The sequence below is a fragment of the Varanus komodoensis genome, unplaced genomic scaffold, assembly GCF_004798865.1.
Source record: "Varanus komodoensis strain SLA01 unplaced genomic scaffold, ASM479886v1 scaffold147, whole genome shotgun sequence".
NCBI lineage: Eukaryota > Metazoa > Chordata > Lepidosauria > Squamata > Varanidae > Varanus > Varanus komodoensis.
In genome coordinates, this window is record NW_025335429.1 from 80,794 (window position 1) to 102,926 (window position 22,133).

Consider the following 22,133-nt stretch of genomic DNA (forward strand, 5'->3'; position numbering starts at 1 on the left):
TACACTAGCGTAGTTTCCACCGTGCTTGCTCCATCCTCCCATGTTAGGCACATGTCTCCTTAGCCACTGCACCTGAAAGTCAATGAACAGCTGCTGCTCTTTCCAGGTGACTCTGTGGTAGCTACAAGCCAGGACTGGATTCAGATGACCAGAGAAACCATGCTGGCGCACAGAAACCATAGAACAGACCGTTGCTTCTCTTTGCTCTTTCTTAAATTCAAAGGTACCACACTGAAAAACCACAGCAGGCTTCTGATGACATGACGGACCATCCTAAGCAAGAAACTACTGAAGCTCAGAATATAAAGGCTACAGATTTCAACTTCTGGAAAATCTTATCTTTAATTTTAAAAAAGTAAGTTTGTAGTCATTATGCCATGATACAACTGATTACCAACTAAACGTTTCTCTCTCTAGTGTGTGGTCAGCCTTAAGAAAAGGAAACCAGAATTCAAATTCCCACCGAGCCAGCTGGGTAGCCTTGGGTATTTCAATTAGCCAGACTTCTCTGATGGAATTGTTGTAATGGTAAATGGAGAAATCGAGCCTGTATGTTGTTCTTTTCTCATAGTGTGGAGCAGGCATATACAAAATTATTAAGGTTTTCAACAGGTGAGGCTTCAGTGTCCTCCACAGTTCTTTGAATAGAACAAATTATGAGATGCACCCCCCCCCCCGCAAAAGAAACCCTAGAATAAATTGGGCAAGCTCAGAGAAGTTTGATCAATTTGCATAATTTCTATTACTCATAGCTTTACTTGGTTTAGAATTTGGATTTCCTGGGTGCATAGGGTACACATACAACCCTACAAAATCTTTTTGCTGTGTTGGGCTGCAGCTTTTGACTGAGACTGCATAACCCCTGGGATGAAGGGTTGCAGCTCTTTAATGATGCACAATCCCAGTAGAGCATTCAGAAGGATTCTGGGTTGTACCTGATGCAGATGCTTTGAAGGGGTGAAGGTAGCTTCTCTATCTAGCTAGCTGCTTAACACACGTTAGAGGAGGAGGCTGGCCAGGTAATCCACTCCAGCTGTGAAGCCTGTAATTTCTTTACTTGCCCCCAAGAGCACCATTTTACACGTGTTTGGGAACTTAATGAGTGATTATGTTTACAGCTGTGTTTTGCAATAAAGTTGTTAAAGAGCATATGATCACCCTGAGGCCGCATTTTACATCTGCCCAGGCAGATCTTTTTGAACACTGAAAGAACAGGTGAAGATAAAATCTCTTTTAGATAAGGTCTTGGATGCCTTAGTTTTCCAAGTACAAAAGCAGAAATGGTACCATGGGAGACTTTAGTAATCACTCTTGGCCAGACAAGTGAGGAACACTGAAAAAATTCTTACGTCAACCCATGAGACAATATGGATACCTGCAAGTTGTACACATCACAATCTAGGTAGTTTTGAGGTTATACTGTTTTGTTTTACATAGATTTCAATTTTCAGGAATTTGCGTCATTGTTTAACAGGTTTCTTTAACAAACAAGGAATGGGGGAGGGAAATCTACAGCTAAAAGCATTGATTTATAATGAAACAGGGGGATGCAAAAACCCCTATAATAACTTGGAGCTTTAAAAAGGATAACGTCTTACCAACTGATATAAAGTCTGTGTTAGCTGAAGTACCCACATTCAATCTGCCACTACAATGCTAGCATGATTGCAACGAATGCAGAGCCTGGAGACTCAAACCAGTAATTCTGTACTTCGCATCTGGTCTGTGTTCCATTTAGGGTAAAAAAAGCAGCTGAACAAAGGATTTGCATATACAACAGCTTTGTTTTGCTGTGAGCTATAGTACAGAGTCCCTTGTTCTCCAAACTCCTGATAACCAAGGCATGCTCTTTTGCTGAATTAAAACTGGAAGAACATTTCATTCTTAGACCCACAAAAGGCTTACATATTGAGTGTCTGACAGTAAGAACGGCCTACCTTTAGTGGAGTTGACCCTCTATACTTCTGCATGAGTCACTGATCTAGGCGTAACATAAAAGAGACAAGTGTTGAACAGAAACTCATGCAGAGACATGAAGGAACAGCCTCCTCTGATGGCAAGTAATTCTGTTACATTTCTGCAGAGGAATGACTAAGTGATCCAACACAGCACCACCTCCCTTGCTGCAAACAGCTTGGGCTAGTCAGAGGTTAGGAGAAGGCCAAATTGTTGGACTTCTGGTATTTAATTAACAGGAGCAATATGATATATCTGCACAGTGGAGAACTGTTTAAAGTCACTTGAGTTGTTTAGTCACCATTGATAAATGATGTTACACTACTAGCAAACAGGCACATATCCCAGTGTTGTAGTCAGTAACTACAACTCTCTTGCCAGAAATCACACAGGCTTTGTAAATGTAGAGAACAATTGTCCACATCATTTTGTTCTCACCTCTATTCAGGGATAGCCCTAGTTTTGTGCGGTCTTGGCCAACTTTGCTTAAGAGGACATGCCATTTTCCAGGAGTGGGAATGGTACTTGTGATGGGGCAAGGAGGTGGTACAGCAGAGCATGTTAAAAGTGAACAAAAGAGCTCTCTGGGGGCCTTTGCAGCATCACACGGACGTATCTCACACAGGACCTTGCAGGGTGGCAAACACTGCACCTTCTACCGGTCAGGTCACACTTTAAGAAAGAAGCAACCTGGCAGCACCAGCTCTTGATAAAAAGGCTCCTTAGCTGATGAAAAGCTCAGCAGGTACGTGATGGTGCTGAGGTCTAGCATAAGCAATGCTGCGACTGAGGAAAGACTGTCTGACCATTTGCCACAGGCAGCTGCAAAACCAAAGAAATCTGCCATGGCCCTATATTACAACCTACAGATATGGAGTGGCACAGTACAGCTTTCCTTGGGCTGTATCGTTCAGGCAGCAGCAGGCTTCATGTGTGTGAATGGTTCTACTCAAAACAAAGCCATACATCTCTCTGCAACATTTGTTAGCATGTTGAGGAGGAAGGCCAGAATCCAACACACCAGTTTCCCTTGTGCAGACACCTTTGGTAGACAAGGAAGCATTCACACCTTCAGTTTTAGAACAGGCACCAATATGGTACAGTCTAGTGGCTCCATGGGATTTTGCTCCATCGGTAGAGTAGTCCAAATGGTTCTTCTATTTCATTGTTTCTTAATAGCCTTGCTCATGCATCTTGCCACAACAAGAAATACAGCCCCAAGATCTTTGCATGTACCAGCCCCACACTCTCAGTCCATGATAAAGCAGGGATCCCACTCACATGAAGCCCCTTAAGACCAAGAAGGTCTGAACAGAGAGGACAGAAGCAGGGACTTGATGGGGAGGCGGGAGCTTTCATGTAGTCCAGTGCTCTCTACGCAGCTTGGTATTCAGACATAATAGTTGAATAATGTGAGCTGTTATTAAAATCTATGATGCAATCCATTAAGGGAGGTGTTCGTGGTGGTGACAGTGATTGGGCAAGCTGCCTTAATGACCAAGAGCAAGGCTGAACAAACTCTGGACACCATCAGCTGGACTATTTGAACCCTAAAGAAGGTTGGGGCAACCAGAAATCCTAAAGAGCCAGTGGAGGGACCTATGGAACAACTAAGTCAGAGCTTGAGACAGGGCTAAGCTGTGGAAAGAGGGCTAGGAATGAAACTTGAAAAAGGAAGTGGTTCAGAGGAAGGAGAAGGGAAAGTCAGAGAGAGGAGTCAGAAAAGGGGGAAGAGAACTGAGAGGACAGAGGTGCTCATGGTGAGAAGCTGCAGAGAAGGTGACTTCACATACTGATATAAAATTTCCAATGAACTTTGGCAGTAAGCCTCTCACTTAGTTCAGTAACTCATACTCAAGTAGCTCTAATACAGCATAGAGCATTGGAGGAATTTGCAATTTTAGTGTCACTCTGGTAATGTACAGTGCTGACTCCAGTCTCTTACAAACACCACAGCCCCTCCATTCTTTGGCAGTTCAGACTGACATCAGGGCCACAGATCAGCTCCTTCTTTCCTCCCCATTCTTGCAAATCTTTCACTCACCCATCCACTTCCTGTTCCTTTACCTGGCCAGTGTGGTAGCAGGTAGAGCTCTTCCTTTGTACATTGCTTGTAACATTGCTAGTTAAGAAGCTCACTGCCCTGCTAGCAACAGCACCAGCAGCAAAGAGCAGTGATGTGTGGAAGTGAAGGCAGCTCATGAATGGATGGGGGGAGATGTTAAGAGCTTAGAAAGAACCAAATTATTTCCAGTGTTTTATAAAAACAGCTTGATTAGCCAAACTAGGATATGGCTGTATGATGCTGGAAAACACACTCCATTTGAGCTCAACCAGCTTTTAATACATTTCCTATACAATGGCCAAAAGCAGGCCAAGTTGGCAATGGTGTTTTGGGTTTGAAATATGCAGATTTGTAGCTAGAACCTGCATATTTCTAGTAAAATTGTGCAAATTTTGCAAATTGTGTAAAGCGGCACAAATTAGGGATGTTTTGTTAAGAGTTAAGTTGCTCTTATTTGGATGTTGTTATTTTAGCATTCAACATGAAAATATAGAGGGTCTTGCTGCATATGCACACCTTACCGTGAATTTTCTGACATTAATTTCAGATTAATGCAAAAGTTAGGGTGCTATTCCACAATTTATGTAAATTTGCAAGAACTACAGAACAGACCCTCAAATTTTGCACAAACTCTGGCAGCTTTAAAAAGAAAACAAAACATTACATAGATTAAGACTGCATGTTGGCTCGGTTCATATGACATCATAATTGATGGGATGGAATCCATGGGGTGAAGTCAAGAAAATCAGTCAGATTTTTGCTCTCTTCATAAACTTCTCACACAGTCCTAAACTAGACTAAAGGATGAGATACTTAACTCTAAAAGAATAGGTGATCAGTTCACACTGGAAGAAAAGAGTTTTGTCGTCTTGCTTCTTCTTCATTCCTTTCATGTTTTTAAAAATCTTCTGACATTTAAAAAATTTATTTAGTATTTTATAATGCCCAATAGCTAAAGCACTCAGGGTGGTTCACTATAATTTAAAACAATGTAAAATACAGCATGAAATAAGTATATATCAGGGGTGGATCAGGAAGATTTGGCATTTGAGAGCTGATTGCTCCTTGCTCCTATAACGAGCAGATTTAAAACAAAAACCATCCAGCTTTGGGTTTCTCATACAACCATCTGCAAAGGGAAAGCAAACATTGAGCTAGGTGTGGCCTTCACTGGAGCCACCCAAGGACTTAGCCTATTTAATGGAGACTTTGCTGAAATTCATGATCCCTGGCTGCTTCCTCTCCATCCATAACCCCCAGTGCCCTTAACACCCATCTGTTAACTCTACATCTTTACTATGGTTATTACCTTTGCCTAGTCAACCTTCTGAAGTGCCACTGCTCTAGCTAGGCCTTCACAGAGGGTGCAACAAGTTGCTTGAGTGGAATCTAATTCCTTGGTCACAGTATTCCCAGTCTTCAAGATCTACTTGAAGATAACAAGTGAATCAGCTTTTAGCTTCCTTGTGGAAGAGGAAGGGCTTAGGATACTCAGGGTAAAAGCAGGCACCTTAAGTAATGTGAAAATGATTTCAATATATATTCACCCATTTTGAGATATTTATTTCCAAGGTGGAATTCAAACTACTGCATCTGTTTTCTCCTCTCGTAAGCTCCCCTTGCAGTTTAATCCTTTTCTCCTTTTCCCTTGGCCAGTCTTACAGTGCGTTAAACTGCCAAGCAGTACAGACAGAGCTAATATGGCTGAAAGCATTTAGGCTTAACAACTGCTTTGCCAGGGAAGTAGACCAAAATGGAAAGACCAAACAATCTTCTATGTCTAGCAATACATGCAGGGAAGAATGAGTAAAGTCTGTCTTGGGCAGGCAGGAACAGAACATTATATTTAATAGTGTTCCTCTGCATCTGCTATCACTCCTCCATCAGATGGGAATGTTCAGCTCTCACCTGGTTCCAAACTTTCCAAGTGAAACACCCCTTTGACAATGTGTAAGAATTTTTGATCTGCTACTTGTCCATTCAGTTTGATGGGGGAGCAGGCAGCAATGTATAACATACACATCAGTTTGTTTTTTAATTATGCTAAATGAAGGAACATGCAATAATTTCTGTGTACAAATTATCAGAACACAACCTATTGATGACCTCAAACAGGAGTACAGTTTTCAGAAAAAACTCATCAATTCTCCAACCTGCAGTTGCATTCAAAACATGGTATTTTATTTCCATGCTTTAGTCAATTGGGGGAAAGTGCCCAGTTTTGAAAAATGCACATAGAAATGGGCGCTTTCCCTGTTCAAGCCAAAGGAAAAGTAGGTCATAAATGAAAACAGGAGCAGAATGAATATGCCTTTCAAGTGGAGGTCAGAAAACTTTAATGACTTCTAGCAACTCTGTTTCTCCCAAATCTAGCTGAATGCCAACTCCAATAATTCCTTCAACTGCAGAAGTTTAAAACAGGCTTTTCTCTATACAGTGGCCAGCAAAGCATTCATCGCTGTGATGAAAGATGGGAAGGCTCATGTACCGCAGGGACCCCTGGGAAGTGCAGTGCATATCTGAAAGCTTCAGCTGTTTGGCGGTTTAGAAATGAAACAAATAAATAAATGTCTGTGTGTGCTGTGCATGGGCAGATATTGCACCTCTCTGCACATCTGGGTCTGCAAAAGGTCAGAATTTCTAATTACTGCAGAGATGGGGCTTCAGGATGTGGAACTGGGCAGGGAGAAGTGGCAAACAGTCTCAAGTTCCTGAAGCAGCAGCTGGTAGGTCAGTGGGCCAGAAGCAGGCAGTGTGATCGTGGGCAGCCAGTCTGCTCCCAAAGGAAGGGTGAAGAATACAAGCTGTGTCTGCCAAGACCATGTGACTCGGAGGCCAGCAGCCCAGACTGAAGAGCAGGCCCTGGTGATGAGGATTTTACAGGAGCAAGAGCAGTTGCAGTGCCCACGTGGGCTTGGTAATGCAGCACGGTTGGCTCCTCCAAGCAAGCAGACAGATGCATTGCCTTGAGGACACTGGAGTGGGGCTGCTAAAGGCCCCATGTGGACACCACTGGTGCTAGACAGGACAGGGGTCCTGCGAGGAACGTGTGTCACAGACAGAAGGGCAGATTACTATAGAATGAATGGCCACCAGTCATTTATGTCTGAGGCAAACAATGAGCTGGGGATGATCATGAGCTGACATCATCTCTACCTCTGGTGACTCCTGGCTGCCTGTGAGGACCAAGCCCAGCCCTATTTCCATCATTTCATCTAGGACGGTGTTCCTTGCTCACACAGAGACATGATGGATTGGTGGAGACTGACATTAGCATCTGTCCATGATAGCTGCTTCTATCTATTCATGATATTTTACTACATTTACAATCAAAATACATTCCCATACCTGAAATTGTTTTAGATAACTCAATTGTTTCTAACTGCAGTAGAGGATATGTCTATGGATCTGTATATTGTATGTATGCATTGCAGATGCAGATAGATACACATACAGATGCCATTTGTAGAGGAGTGAGAATCTAAGTGTGCCTTTTATTTTATTTATCCTGGGTTGATTTCTGGACAGGGGGTGTTGGACTTAGGTTGCTTCCAGAGGGGGCTTTCCCTGTGGAATGCCATAGCTGGTTCACTCCCATTTGCTGGGAGGGTCACATTGTCCAGTTGTATGACGCTTCTGTTTTTTCTTTCTTCCCACAGAGGGACTGACAAGAGAAGAAATCTCCCCATGGGAAATGCCGTTGGTGCTACCCCTCCACTTTTTCAAAAAGCGTGATTCCAATGCTGGAAAAAGGTTCTGATAGGTTCAATCTCAAAATGGTAGCTTTGAGCTTCTCCCATGCCCTGTCTTTAAAAAAGCTATATTGAATTATAGGAGCATAATGCTATAAATTTTCTGAGAGTTCAATATATTTTTAAAATAGTATTTCAAATTGCAGGCTGGAAAAGTATTTTAGTGCTAATCAAAAGGCTGATTTTAAAACTATGGGAGATAAAGTTAGCACTCACTGGGAACAGCATCGTGAATGTGTGCTGAGCTGTGGGTTCAGCTGCCCAGTAAATCACTATACGTGTCAAAACCATGACCCTTAAATAATACAGAGGAGTAACACTGACGATACTGCTGTGAGTGAAACATAGTGGGATGCACAGGCAGAAGCACAATGCCTTCAGTGTAGCAAGCCAGTTGCATTCTACTTGGGGCTTACAGTGGAAAATTAATGATTTAACAGCACTAGGAGTCCGCTGCCTGGGACCACCCTTGGAGAATATATGGTCTGAGCCTGCCTACCCAGCTTTAGGCTCATACCTGCACATTCTTTTCTGCTACCAATGTTCCCTCAGTCTTGGATTCAGGAAGAATGCACTCAAGCCACAATTCTTCAGTGCCTTCAGCATGAAGGAGGCCCCTGCTGTTCTGGTCTTTCCCCCCTTTCATGCCCAGTGCATTCATGCGAGGAACACAGTTTGAAAACAAGGACAATGATAATCCAGGAAGTTATGGATGATGCTGTAATTAAATTGTGAAACAAAAGTACAGACATTCCATGCTGCCGACACACTGCAAAGCCACCATATACTTCTATGGCAGTTCTGCCATGACAATGTCCCCACAATTGTCACAGCATTATTGGTCAGGGTTTGGCATGAGTGTGACCAATGTTGGGGAACTGAAGTGGATGCACTCAGATTGCTTCTGGCACAAGGTGCACCTGCTTAATTATGACTTGTGCACTCCAGAAATGAGAACACAGACGTGAGTTGGGCATGGAAGTGCATTAGCAGGTTTTCCCAAGTATAGCAAATGGTAAGACAATGGTTTCAGGCAATACAGGTATCTGGCAAGTTCTCACAGGAAAGAACAAGCAGTGTCTCAATTCCTGAGTGTACTCAGACCAAAGGTATGCCACAAAGCCCTCCACTCCATAACCTGGAATATGCTTGCTGCAGCACTGTCAAACAGAAGAAACCACCAGACACATCTCTCTTTCTTGCCTGTTATTCCAGAATAATTTTGCAATGATGTCAGGCTCACAATATGTATATTCTGAGTGCAAAGTCACAACTGGGTCATCTTTCAAACTGGGATGAGTCAAGACTCTTCCCCAACAGACTTTCTCTCATAGTAAGCCTCCTTAATGAGTGTCTCTTTCATTATATTGGGACACTCATTAAGCTACTCTAGAAAGAGTGGGGCTGAGGGAGGACTGGTTGTCTTAAACCCAAAAGCCTGACTTAGGGCCTAAGGAGCTGGCATTACAGAATACTTACCATGGACTGTGGGTACCCATGCCTTGGAGCATTTCCCTGCAAGCAAGAAATACTTTCTGCAGCTGACAAGCAGTATGTACCCTCCCAACGGTCGGTGGCTAAGTAAGGATCTTTGACCTTTGCCAAGTCAGCCCAACAATAACTTAGGTTTGTTGCTGTTTAGGTTCCAGTTTCTCCAGCCTCCAGCTTGAGTGATTTGCCTTAGCTGGAAGGTCTAGATTTGCCCATGGTGGCTTGACAATTGCTTCTGTTGCTTTACAGCCTTAAATGGCCAGGAAAAGGTGCTTCATGACGTGAGGGCTCAGGAAGGAGTCTCAGGAGCAGTAAAGCAGCATGTCTGCACATTTGGTGAATGTCAGTATCAGTTTACCAAGTATGGTAAACTTACCAATTCGGAGATCACAGAACACAAATTTTTAGTGTGTATTTTTGATAAGCAGTGAAGAGCAGACACACTATTTCCTAACTCCCAACACAAGGCAGAAAGTAGGGGCTTCCATTGAAAACTTCAATCCCATCTTGAGTTCTTTCCCCCACCCCACATTCTATGCCCTGAATGTAGGAGTGCAAAACTGGAAGTCTGTTTCTTTGCCAATACCATCTATACATGTTAAATCTGGTGCTAGGAGGTCATAGTCCTTTAATTTTAGACTAACACAAAGCCAGATGCCGCTAGTCTTGTGTCCTGAAAGACTTACAGAACCCTGTCTGCTATAATCCAAGAGTCAACACCACACATTACAGTAATTAAGCAGCTGAGTCTATATCACCCCTAAGTAAGAGCATGCAACCCTGACTGGGATTGGGACCAGTGCACAGCAGGAGGGGAAGATTAAATCACCCCATCCATTTGATTTCTGAAAGTTTCCCTTTCCAGTGCAGGGATTAAAAAAGAAAAAACTCAATTGGAGTCAAAAGACAGTTTTCATTTTATAAGTCCCACAAAGGGGAGTGGAAATTTGTGAGGTAAATAAAGGCAGCAGTGTGAATCCCCCTTTCTTAGTGTGTGCCAGTTCTCTTGCAAATTGGAGCCATGTATGCTACTCTCAAGTAAAACAAAATTATACTCAACCGTAACCTAGACCTTAACAGGTTCTTTGACACAAACATTTCTTCTCAAGCAGAAGCAGCTTCTTATGAGTCATTTTCCTATGGCTTTTAAGAATGCAATCATGCTGGTGACACTGGTAGAACTGCTGAATGAGAAACTGATATTTCCTAGAAAACCACTGAGTTTAGGATTGATTTAAACTCACAGAAAAGATGCCTCCCTATTTTTGAATCTTGTTTTAATTTAAAGATGATTTGATCCACATTGGTTGTGCATATGCTTCTCACTCTTGGTGTGGCAGTCAAGCATGGACACTTGCCAATCATTGTTTTGTTTTGCCTTCAGTTCCGCCAAGCTCATGTATGCAATTTTAATATGTAACCTGGAAAGTGAGTCATTTACCCTAACATAGGAATAGGTATCAGCAATGTGAAAAACTGTGCATTGACTTTCTCTGTGATGTAGCCTTCTGAATATATTAATTTAAGGCATAATCTTAGACGTATTTAGACAGAAAAAAAGCCTTACAACTCCTAGCACGCACCAACCAGCCATGATTAGCTGGCTAGAGAAAGCTGGAGGTGCAGGACTTTTTTTGTCTAAACATGCATAGGATTGTGCCCTTAAGCAACAAACCTAAGCACACTTGCTAGGGAGTAACCCCCACTGGCTGCAGTAGAATGTTTGAGTGAGCACAGATAAGATTGTGCTATAAATATTTAACTAGAAGTAAGTACTTCTGAACACAGTGGGACCTTCAACTGGATAAACATCCACCATCTTGTGCTGTCAGCTGTAGCCCTGTGCCTAACTCCAACCCTGCACCCAATTAATTAAGATCATGATGAATCATGTAAATTGTGGAGTGATGGAAATAAGGGCTGGCTTTTAAAACCGATTTTGATCAGCTTTTTATTTAAGTCAGTTGAATACTAAATTTCTCATCTAAAAATAATTACATTTTTAACAATAAGGGTTGCAAAAGCCATTGCAACAAAATCTGATTCACAACCCTGTTGTTGGAATGCCCTCCCCAAAGGAGCTCTTCTGGTAGTTTTTTTCAGAGCCAGGTCATTCTCACTCGCTTTTATGTTCTAAATAGAGCGATCCTGTACTCACTAGGCAGTTTCTAGATGGTGGTAGGATTGCTTGCTACAGAAAAAGCCACACACGCACACACAGCTTCTCTAAGATCATGAGCACATCAGAGATGGGCTTTTGGGGCACCCCAGTGGGGAGGGGGGAGGAAACTTGCACCACCGAGATAGGACTCATTCTCGGGGTGCCTCAGCCTCCATCCCTCCCACTCTGAAGCACCTGCAGAGTGAGAGGAGCTTGGAGGATGTCAAGTTCTGGTTTTGTAGGGTTTTGAACACCTCTATAGGATTTTGTCCTCCCCTGTTATTGCTTTAAATCTGTGATAGCATTTTTTGGTCTTTACCTTGCTGCTGGTTCTTCCTACGGAGCTCCGGCTACCCTGGTTATTGAAATGTGATAAATAATCAAAACATGCCAAACTTACATTTACAGTTTCATAAAAATGAATTAATGGCCCCGTTACACTCATAAACATCGAGTTACACACCAATCAAAGATGGGGATTGATTTAAGTGTTTCTTGACAAGAAAATGGTTATTTCCCATGCAATCAGCCACCAGCAATCTATTTCTGAAATTTTGGGCTTTGTCTTAGCTCTGTAGGAGAACCTTTTTTGCACAGAACAAAGCTTAAAGTTCAATCCTTGCCATGTCGCTGTAAGGGCTGGCAAAGGCCTCTGTCTGTAACCCTGAAAGCCATGTGAACTGAGGTGGGTAGTACTGAGGTCCAGAAAACAATGTGGTCTCATTCAAGCCAAGGTAGCTTCCTTTTCCTATCTTTCTCTGACTAAAGTCACCTGGGCAAAGACATAGGCTACACAGGATTGCTATCCTTTTGCACTGATTTGGTAGTCAAGTGCAGCCAATCAAGGCAAAGGTCTTCAGGCAGAAAGACAATATAGGAGAGAGCAGCTGGAGCCCACAGAATGTCTTATAGAGCAAGACATTATAGAGCAGGCAGCATCCAGTTCTTATATTCTTCCACATTTTTATCATATAAAAGCTGTCATGGCTTCTAGAAACAGGTGAGGACCCATCTGGGAAGATCCTCTCCTTGTTTCTGTAAACTGCTGCACTCACTTGCAAATTAATATGTTTTAGTAATCAGATTTAAAGCAGTGCTTTAAGTTGCCGGTTTCAATTAATCCAGTCTTGAAAGTAAGGTCCCTTAAGCAAAGCAGGGCTTACTTCCAAGAAAACATGGGGAGCCCTAGGCTGCACATTCATCTACATCGTCATGAGGGGCTGTGCTGGATAGCCAAAAAGAGTCCAGATTATGAGAACACACACCAAAACTTCTGAGCTGACATCACTAAATCTTTTGGGGTGGGGCTTGGCTTGCTGCCAATCACAGTTAGTGACCTTGATTGGGAGGGAGAGATGCGCAATTTAATATTAAGGGAATATTGTGAGTTGTTCTAAATGTTATGGAGGAGAAATGGGAGGACCCCACAAGAGGATGCAGCTTTTGGCAGTAACTCCTGATTGTGCTCACATAGAGTTTGGTGCCAACTCAAGACTGAGCCTGAGAATACAATGAACAACTTAAGAAACATGTGTTTTCTTCCTGATCTGAAGTTAAATCATGTTTGGGACACACTTGTGGGGTAATGCCAAAAGTCTGATAATGCAGGTGCTAACTGGTGAGTCTGTGAGTACATCCAATCAGCCAGACAAGTAACAGGTTGGGAAGTGCAGGGGAGATTACAAAATGCAAGGCTGAAAAGTGAAAATCATTAACAACAAAGGCTCTTCTCATTTTCTTTTCTTTTTAAGGAGGATCCCAAAGATCAGGACATTTTACATCTTTGCCCTTGAAAACTTCACTAAGAGACTGAAGTTTTTTAAATAAAGAAACAAGGGAAGCAAACTGTTAGCCTTTTCAGGAGCAGCTGCCAGGAAGATGGAATCTGTTCTTTTATTTATATGAAAGGAGGGAAATGTGGATGCTCTTTCAAGCTAACACTGTTCTATATCAAATTAACAGAGAATGTGGCTTGGGTTGGAAACAATATAACAGAGCAATGGGGGGCACTGATATAAAACAGAGATAGATGGGGAATGGGGGGGGGGAGCAGAGCAGAAAGCATCTGATATTGGGCTAAGAAAGGTCAATGCTGCCCTGAGTTGAAATGCAGAACTATGGGCACAATCTGTTCTGAAATGAAAAAGCAAAGAGGAGGGAAAGAATAAAAGGATTTTTTTTAAAGTTGCAAATTGGGTTCTTGACAGCTGAGTGACACATGGGAATGGGTTGTTAGGCCCATTTCCTATTAACCCACCTTAGGTTCAGAAATGTAAGCAAAGGAGCGTGGTAGGGAACAGCATTCCTTCAGCTCACGCCCTACTCCCCAGGCAAAGCTCCCCACTCCCATCCAAACACACTGTTTTGACAAGGCGGACATGACTAGGGAGGCCCAAGGGAATGCTGCAAGTTGGCGGAAGGCAGCTGGCCTCCTCCTTTGCCCGACACATCTCTGCTAGTGGGCACAAAAGCCTCCTTTTCAGCATTTTAATACACCCTCATGCATGTTTATACAGAAAGAAGGCCTACATCCCCCCAGCCAGCTATCCTAGAAGTGTGCCCTTATAGTTCTGTTTTATTTAAAGTACAATGTGCATCCACTTTTCACAAAAACAACCATGCAAGATGTTAAGAGTTGTTCAAGTTGCAGTCTTTGTCCTCTAACCAAAGTCTTGATTATTTTTGTGCATCACCATAGTGTTATTTTCAGCATGGCAAATTATAACAGTTAATTAAAAAAAATAAACAAAACATAGTTTAAGAAATCAAAGCCAAATCATATTCAACTCTCATGGGGAGGTTAAGGGCTTGCTGAAACAAACATGTCTGGATTCTCCCCAAAGACAAGCAAGGACAATGCACCTTAGCTGGCAAAGGAGTTCTGCAAAATGGAAGCTCCCACCGGAAATTGGCAAACTGTGTCCTGGTATTTCTGCAAATTCCCTCATGCAGCATCATGTGTTTTGGACACAAAGCTACAGAAGCATTTTTTCCAGTGCAGCTCCAGTACAACATTAGATTTCACAAAAGTCACTCTTAAGTAATGCAACAGAGATCTTAATTATTGTGCACCATATACAGATATCATCATCCAGTTATGAAACAAACTATGCCTTTGATTGCCATGTGTTTGTTTTTGAACTGAGGGCAGTCTTGGCAACCCACTTGCCTTTTAAGAACAGTAACCTTTAACAAGTATAATATACATCTACCTAGCATGTCAAGTCATCTTTGCTAAGCTGGAAAGGAGTAGGCCAGATGGGTGACTACATGGGTGACCACAGAGAAGGGGGCTGGACTCAATGGCCTTGCAGAGCCCTTTCAGTTCTATTGCTACTCTACTCAATGGCATGTTCATCACTGAAAATCACTGCTATTCACACCCTGCACCATACATGTCCTCCTTTATTACTCCATGGGGTTTAGCACTTAGACTTGAGCATTCCCTAACAAACTCTTTGGGCAGGAATCAGCCAAGATGGAACCAGGCAGCGACAAAGGGCTGCCGAGTTGTCCTTGGAAACAAAACCCTGCCTCTGTGCAAGGATGCTTGTCATTCTCAAGTGCTCTTGGGGATACAGGCAAAGTGCCACTGGCAAAAAAGTAACAAAGCTTTGGTCATATGAACAGAGGACTGCTCTGTGAAAGCACACTCAGAAGCAAATCCCACTATCCACAATGGGAATTCAGTGGGCGTACAGCACTGCAGTCAGAGCACTGCTTCACACTGGCAATCAATAAACCCGAGGCCACAAGAGTTAATGCATAGGTATAAAACATCCAGAACTGATTGTGGGGTCCTGGGGGTATGCCACATTTCTGCCAAAGAGATGGGGTTGGATTGACTTTGCTTCCATCCATTCAGCAGGCAAAGATCAGCCAAATCCTTAAAACATTAATTTAGTCAATCTGCATATCAAGAGAGGCTTCTACAAATCACATCCATCTGCTCAAAAGTGGATGCTATTGTAATTATGTATGAGCTGCAATGTTTCCAGCAATGTCAAATTCACCTCCCCTTTTGAAGGATTTTTCATCACTATGTTCAAAAATGTTATAGGACAGCTTTTAAATACTGTAAAATAAATTCATGAAAATGCTTTCTTTCTCTGTCAACTGACTTTCTGTGCCCCCAGAAATACCAGATCAGATTGTGCTCTACTGAAGTTATCCTGTCCTACGTGATGCATGTCCAGCGTGACAGGACTAGGAAACACATTCTGATTCTCGGTTTTCAGATCTGAAAACAGCAACTGGGAGGCGTGACATCATTCCACCCATGCACCCCCCCCCGCAAAAAAAAAAAAACCCCTTGTATATGTTCAAACAATCATTTCCCTAGAACTCTGCATAGTACACCTTTTACCTGAGCTGTTTTCCCCAGGACAGACAATCAGATTTTCAGGTGGTGAAACTAATGGGGCAAGTAAAAAGTGGGAACAGAGGACAATTAACTTCAGAAATTTATAGTTTCTGCATTGTATGTTTCATTGGTATTCCCATACATGAGCACTGGGGAAATGTTCTCCCTGCCACCTCACTGGATCATTTGCAGGGAGAGGTTATTTCTTTGTTAGAAAGCATGATTCTGATGCACAGCACAGAGAAACTGCTCCTTTAAAGAAAGAATAATTCCCACCACTCCATAAACATCTTTCAAGTATTTCACACCTCAAGTCAAACAGGAAACATTCCAGCTAAAAGGCTAGACAGAGATGAGATATGGCATTCCTGACATGATTAAAGTTCAGAAGACGTTGGCAACCAACACCCCTATTTTCTCCAAGTTTCTCAAGAGCAAAAGCAAAAATTTAAATGTGCTGCGAAGGAAGGTGTTCCTAAAATTGCAAATCTGCCTCCCTCAACCCATTGTATGTATATTAAAAGTAACACTTGGACGATCTTTAAGCTGCCCCCAGTGGTTTTGCAGGGTCTCAGGCCCAGCACACTGGCTGAATGTTCATTTATATGCATCACAAGCACTGCAGAAAATCATTCCTGCCCCCAGATCAGGCGAGCACATTACTTTTTGTTCGGCAAAGTCATTCTGCCTTTGTGCACACAAAATGTCCCCCCTTTGGAGTGAGCTGGGGGTCTGCATACTCCCTCCAGCTCTTTTCCTCTGGGACATGAGTCCCCCCTCCTAGGTGTAACTGCAAGTGACACGACCATCCACTGCAGCTTGATTTAACTGGGGTTCCCACTAAAAGAACTTTTGAAGCAAGTTTGAACTCTGGTTGAGTGGGAACCCCAATGATGCAGATGCCAGGACTTGAAACAAGACACCCCCCCTCTACACACAGGGCCCCATCACACTGGGCACCCAGAGCACTGGCTGGGTCCAAAGATCAGCACAAGCAGCCCTGCATGGTTTCCACCCTCTGTGGATGCACCTGAGAGACAACTGCACTCATCACAGTACCTCTCCTCCCTCCTGCACTTTGCTCCTGCTTCCATGCAGGCTGCAGCTCCACTCTTCCCAGTCCCTCCAGCTCTTCCAGTCAAAGCCCCCTGCAGCTGATTCCAAGGATGCTGGGCTGGAAAGCTCACCTCCACCCCTGCACCCCCAACCCAGCTTTAGGTATGGCAGCTCACAGCCTGCCAGCCACAGCCAAACAGTCCCAGAGAGAAAGTGTAATGAGGACTGTAAATGCTACATTATGCAATGGCAGTTTTTGACATTAAGATGAATTTCTAAGAAATATGGAATGCCTAGAATGAAGAAGAGAGCCTGAGCTGTCTTTTAAGGTCTGTGGAGTGGCTGAAGATTAAAGCTGTCATGCTGGAAAAGCAGGTGGTTGTTCCCACCACAATGAAGCCAGGTCCTTGTAATTGGCTTCTCCTGCACTCTGGACCCAGATACTGCAAATACATTGTTTAACAGCTGCTGCTTTCTATTGGAGCCACACTGAGGAAACAGCTGAGCAAAGACGCCTTGGCTGTTAATTTGGTGGGCACAGCAGTAGTCGCTTCCAGTCACTTCAGATGCTATTAATGAGAAAAAGGGGAAAGAGTGTGATAAAATGGGGTAATGAGGACCAGAAGACCTCTTTAATCCATTGGATTCAAATCAGAAAAGTTTCTGATAGTGAGAGGTCCAAAAGTGTAGGACTGGCGAATTAGTCCAGCATTATTTGTGGCTGCCACCAGCCTCTCCCCTCCTATGCCCTTTGGCATGCATGAAGCATTCAGAAGAGGTAGGTTCTTCTCCTCCTCCTCCTCCTCCTCCTCCTCCTCTCATTTGCACCAGAGATGATAAGAAATGTATTTCCTCTGTTTTACAGAAGACACTGTTGCTATTTTTTACTTCCATGAAACTGGAGGTTTCTGGGTTACTCCAAATGTTAGTCATTCAAAGGCCCAGAATATCTACACTTGTAAAAAGGCCCAGAATAACTACACTTGTCTGTAGACACCTGGATACCTGCAAAACACACTAGTCCTATTAAGTAGGAATCACTGGGTTCCGAAAAAGTCTGGTAACTGTACATATAGGCTTCCAGAGTGTTTTAGATGTGAGGTTCTAAAATGTGTTCCAGCAATGGTCCTACTGGAACACTGCTCCATGGCCACAACTCAGTGCCCATAAATGCACAACTGGGCTGGAAAAGCAACACAATTGTAAGGCAGTAATTACCAACAACATAAAGCAAATTAGTTCACTTTAATCAAAACTGGTAATAAAGAATTCGCTTTTATTTTGATCACCTTGCACATTTTTTTTTGCCTTTTTGGCCTAAGGTATTCCTTCTTTTCAATTAGCTTTCCTTTCTCTATCACCAAACAATGGGCACAGCACCATTGGAATAAAACACCAGAACGCCACACCACTGAGGGATTTTCAGCACTGGCTAAAGATCAGTGAATCAGAACATATAGCAAGCTTGTAAAATTGCTGCTTGCCTGATCATGAATGCTTAGAAGAATCACCTTGAGCTAACCAGGCAAGAAAGCTTTTTATAAAATGGAGGCTTGTCCTGTTGTTTTCCCTCTCATTCTTTTGCAGTGTCACATAAGATGAATATTGGGAAAAAAGCTTCTAAAATGTTATTGCAAAAGGGTGATTTTCTGCGGCTTTACTGCAAACTGGTCAGATATTCACAGAGAACAGCAGCCTCAGTTCTGCACTGGGAGTGGCTCAAATGGTTCCAATGGACTCAGCCTGGAGACATGCCTAGTTTACCTGCTGCCCAGAAGAGTCTTACTGGAAGGAGTCAGGGTGCAAGAGGTGGATCGTGAACAGACACCACAGTCCCCTCTGTGGATGGGTATTTGCGCACTCAAGAGCCCTGACACACGCCAGCCCCTGCCCACCACTGGAAAATACTGGTCTCATCTAGGAATTCCTCCAGGAGGCAGGGCCTGAAAAATGGCAGGCATCCTTTCCTCACCTGTACAGAGCCGCTCTTCATCCGCAGGCTCGTAGCCGGCACGGCAGGCACACCTCCCAATGGCTACCATCCACTCGCCTTCCCCGTTGCAGTGCAGCCTCACCCCCGAGGGGCCAGTACTGCTGGCTTCCTCTGCATCAGCCACGCAGGTCCCAGGTGCCTCCACCAGGGAAGTCCTCTCGCCTCCTGCAAATGTCTCCGGGAAAGAGGCAAAGCCCTTCACCACTGTGGGGCACTTGTAGAAGAAAACCTGAACAGCCACCAGGGACATGCAGGCTCCCGAGTCCTGGAAGGCCAAGTAGAAGCCTCTCTTGGTGAGCGGCCCAAAGCTGCGCACTTTCACATTCATCTTCACCACCTTCCCAGTGCTGTCCACCTGGGAGAAGCTCTCATCAGCGGCAATTGTATCCACCTTGGTCCATGGTCCCTCGTGCCACTCGGGATACTCGGGAGTGGCCACAGCGGCGTCCGATTCATGATAGTAAAGAGTGAAGGTTTCCTTGCAGGAAGAGGCCACAGTCCTCATGCTGGCACAGTCGCGGACAGAAAAGCGGAGGCGGACATGAACACGGCGAGCGCCACGCCTCTCTATGAAGTGAGTCCGCAGCCAGTTATTCTGCCCCGGATCAGCAACATTGCAGACCTCAAAGGTTCGGATCAGGTGCTTTCTATCATCCAAGACGCTCACCTCATCCCACTGTAGGGAGCAGGGGTTGGGGAAGAAATAACCAAGAGGCAACTATTTTTCCAGCTTTCACACAACTGCTAAACAGTTGCTCCTAGCTCTAGGGACAGTCAAGGAGGGCACAGGCTGTTGGAGCAGGTCTAACAGAGAGTATAAAAAGGCATTTGGTCTAAACATTACCCTGGACATGGATAGGGGCTTCTCAGGGTCAAAGACTGCACAGCTCCCTCACACCCAGCATCAGGGAACTTTCCTGCCCTGAACTAGCTCAAGGACTGCTCAGGTTCTCGGGACCGTCAAAAATAGCCTTTGGGGGTCTCTGCACTGCTTTTTTACCTCCAATTATTTTACTGTTAAACTGCTTCTGTGCTGCCCTTCATTAAAAAGTGATTCCAGGATTTGGATGAAAAGCAATGAAACACTGCTGGGCTCACTTAGATCTTCAAGAATAGCTTTTCTGATGTTGAACATGCTACATTTGACACGAATATCAAACCTCACAAAAATTCAAATCACTCTAGATTTTATGTATGCTCTCTTAATCTACGGTAAAGCTCCAGGTTTGCTGGGAAAGGGAGGAGGCTCCAGGCAGGATCACTCCCAATGGGTCTGCACCTTATCTCTGCTCTCTCATCAGAGATAAGGGAAGTGATTCCCTTGCATATCTCTGATCTTAACCAGATATAAGGCAGGAAGTGCTGCCATCACAGAAGGCATAGGGAGGGGGAGCTGCCAGTACACCATTTGCACCTCCTGTCTAAACTGAGAGCAAATGAGGTACATTGGACTAAGACCAGAGAGAAGGCTCTTTTGTGGCCAGAAAAAGCCACTCTTCCCTAGTCTGATCTACCTTGTTATAAGGCTAAAATGGATACAAATTTGATTAGTTGAGTAACTCAAATGACTGAAGAGTTTTCAGACTCTGGGGAAGTGGAAAGCACGGAGGCCCTGGGTAGCTAATAAAAGAGCACTTCAGAAAGTGAGTGGGTTTTCAGGCTGTGTGAGTTCCAGAGTCAAAGCTTTATTAGTTGCAGAAGGAACACCTCAAGAAAAGAGCCTTATAACACTTTAAAAACAAATAAACATTATTTGATAAGAGCCAAAACCCACTTTGCAGGTGCATCAGGTTAGAAAGAACTCATCTGCTCAACACTTAGCAACCTGTGCTCCAAGAGTGTATTAGACAATGAATTCAATCCAGTTTAACTGAGCGTTCAGTTAAATTTAACCAGAGGTGGTTGTTGTTGTTTTTTAATCTACTCCATATTTCAACATCTGGTTCTGGTCAGTGTTTTAAGCATTTAAAATCAGCCTAGGCAAAATGGCTCTAGAACTGCTGTGGGGGAAAGTGCTGAACCTCCAAAATCTTCTTGCTAAGAGGCTAGCTGCGGTTATAACTCCTCTAGTGCAATGCTGCCATACGGAAAGCAGGCTCCTGCCGGTAAGAATATGAGAGCTTTCCCTAGATTGTAGAGCCACTGCCACCATTCTCTTCTGCTCCATTTTTAACCTGTGCTTATTTGTAGTTTCCTTTAGTAGCCAGTTGTCTCTGCTCCTCCTGCTTCGGGCTCCGGATCAATTAGACAGCAAGGTAAGCAGTGTGTTGTGAGTTGCGCCGGAAGGCATTATGCAGCAATTCTGCTGTGTGACCATCTCAGCTGAAAAGAGAAACTGTCAGGCTCAGAACGCTGCAGCATATGGGCAGAGGAGGACAAACATTCTCCTCATTTAGACTGTAGCCACCAAAGCTGCAGAGTGGAGGAGCCCAGCCAGCCAGGCTGAGAAAGTGGGGATCTAATCCCCTTTGTGTCTGCCATAGGAAGGAAGGGACTGAAAGAAGAATCCTATAAGCCCCACTGGAACCCATGGTCATAAGGCCACTTTGAAGTCAGGTAGGAAGATCAGACCTTAAACAAACATGATCGTACGACATAGCCCAGGGGTCTCTGACCTTCTTGCGTCAGTGGGCACAGTTGACATTTTGAGAGAGTGTCATGGATACTCTCACAAAATGGTGTCCATGGAAAGGGCTTGCCTGTTCATAAAATGGCTGCCCTGGGTGGGCATGGCTGGTCAGAGAAAACTTGTTTCTCAGAAACCAAGCTGTTGAGATTAAAAGAAAAGTAGCCTGCTTGAGAAACTAAACACAAGGAAGAATTCTCAAACAAAACCACTCTTTTGACTCCAAATGCAGATGCTGCTGGACAGCAACCCTTCACTTGCAACATACCAGCCTGGGGGTTTGTTTTGGTTTTTACAGTAGCATTTAAAAAGTAAGAAATAAAAAACAGGAGGGTCAGAGAGCTTGGCATATGCCAGGAGTCCATGTGTCTGATGTGCCCATGGGCACATTGGTACCCATGTGTGCCACATTGGAAATCCAAGTGGCAACAAAAGCCAAAGGATCAGACCAACAACAACCTCTTTCCCTGGGTCTCTAATGAAGTGGGTCCTGCCTTCTCTTATGGGAAGGTAAAGTGGGGCTGGTGCCAGGGGAGCACAGCCGAAGAAGATACCCCTCCCAAGACCCTCAGGAATAAAGGACGGGTTAACAGAGAATGTCACCCAACAGCTCAGTAATCCCTTCCAGCTTCCTCAGGACAACCTCCAAATTCTTAGCTCCCAGAGGCAG

The 22,133-nt window shown here is 43.9% G+C and overlaps 1 protein-coding gene across 1 annotated transcript in view; it reads right to left on the reverse strand.

Moving 5' to 3' along the window:
* LOC123020253 (ephrin type-B receptor 5-like) overlaps positions 1-22,133 on the reverse strand; it is a 115,070-nt gene that overhangs the window by 76,068 nt on the left and 16,869 nt on the right. The window contains exon 3 of the mRNA XM_044423701.1: positions 18,817-19,513. Coding sequence (XP_044279636.1) covers positions 18,817-19,513 — 697 coding nt within the window. The remainder of the gene's footprint in view (positions 1-18,816; positions 19,514-22,133) is intronic.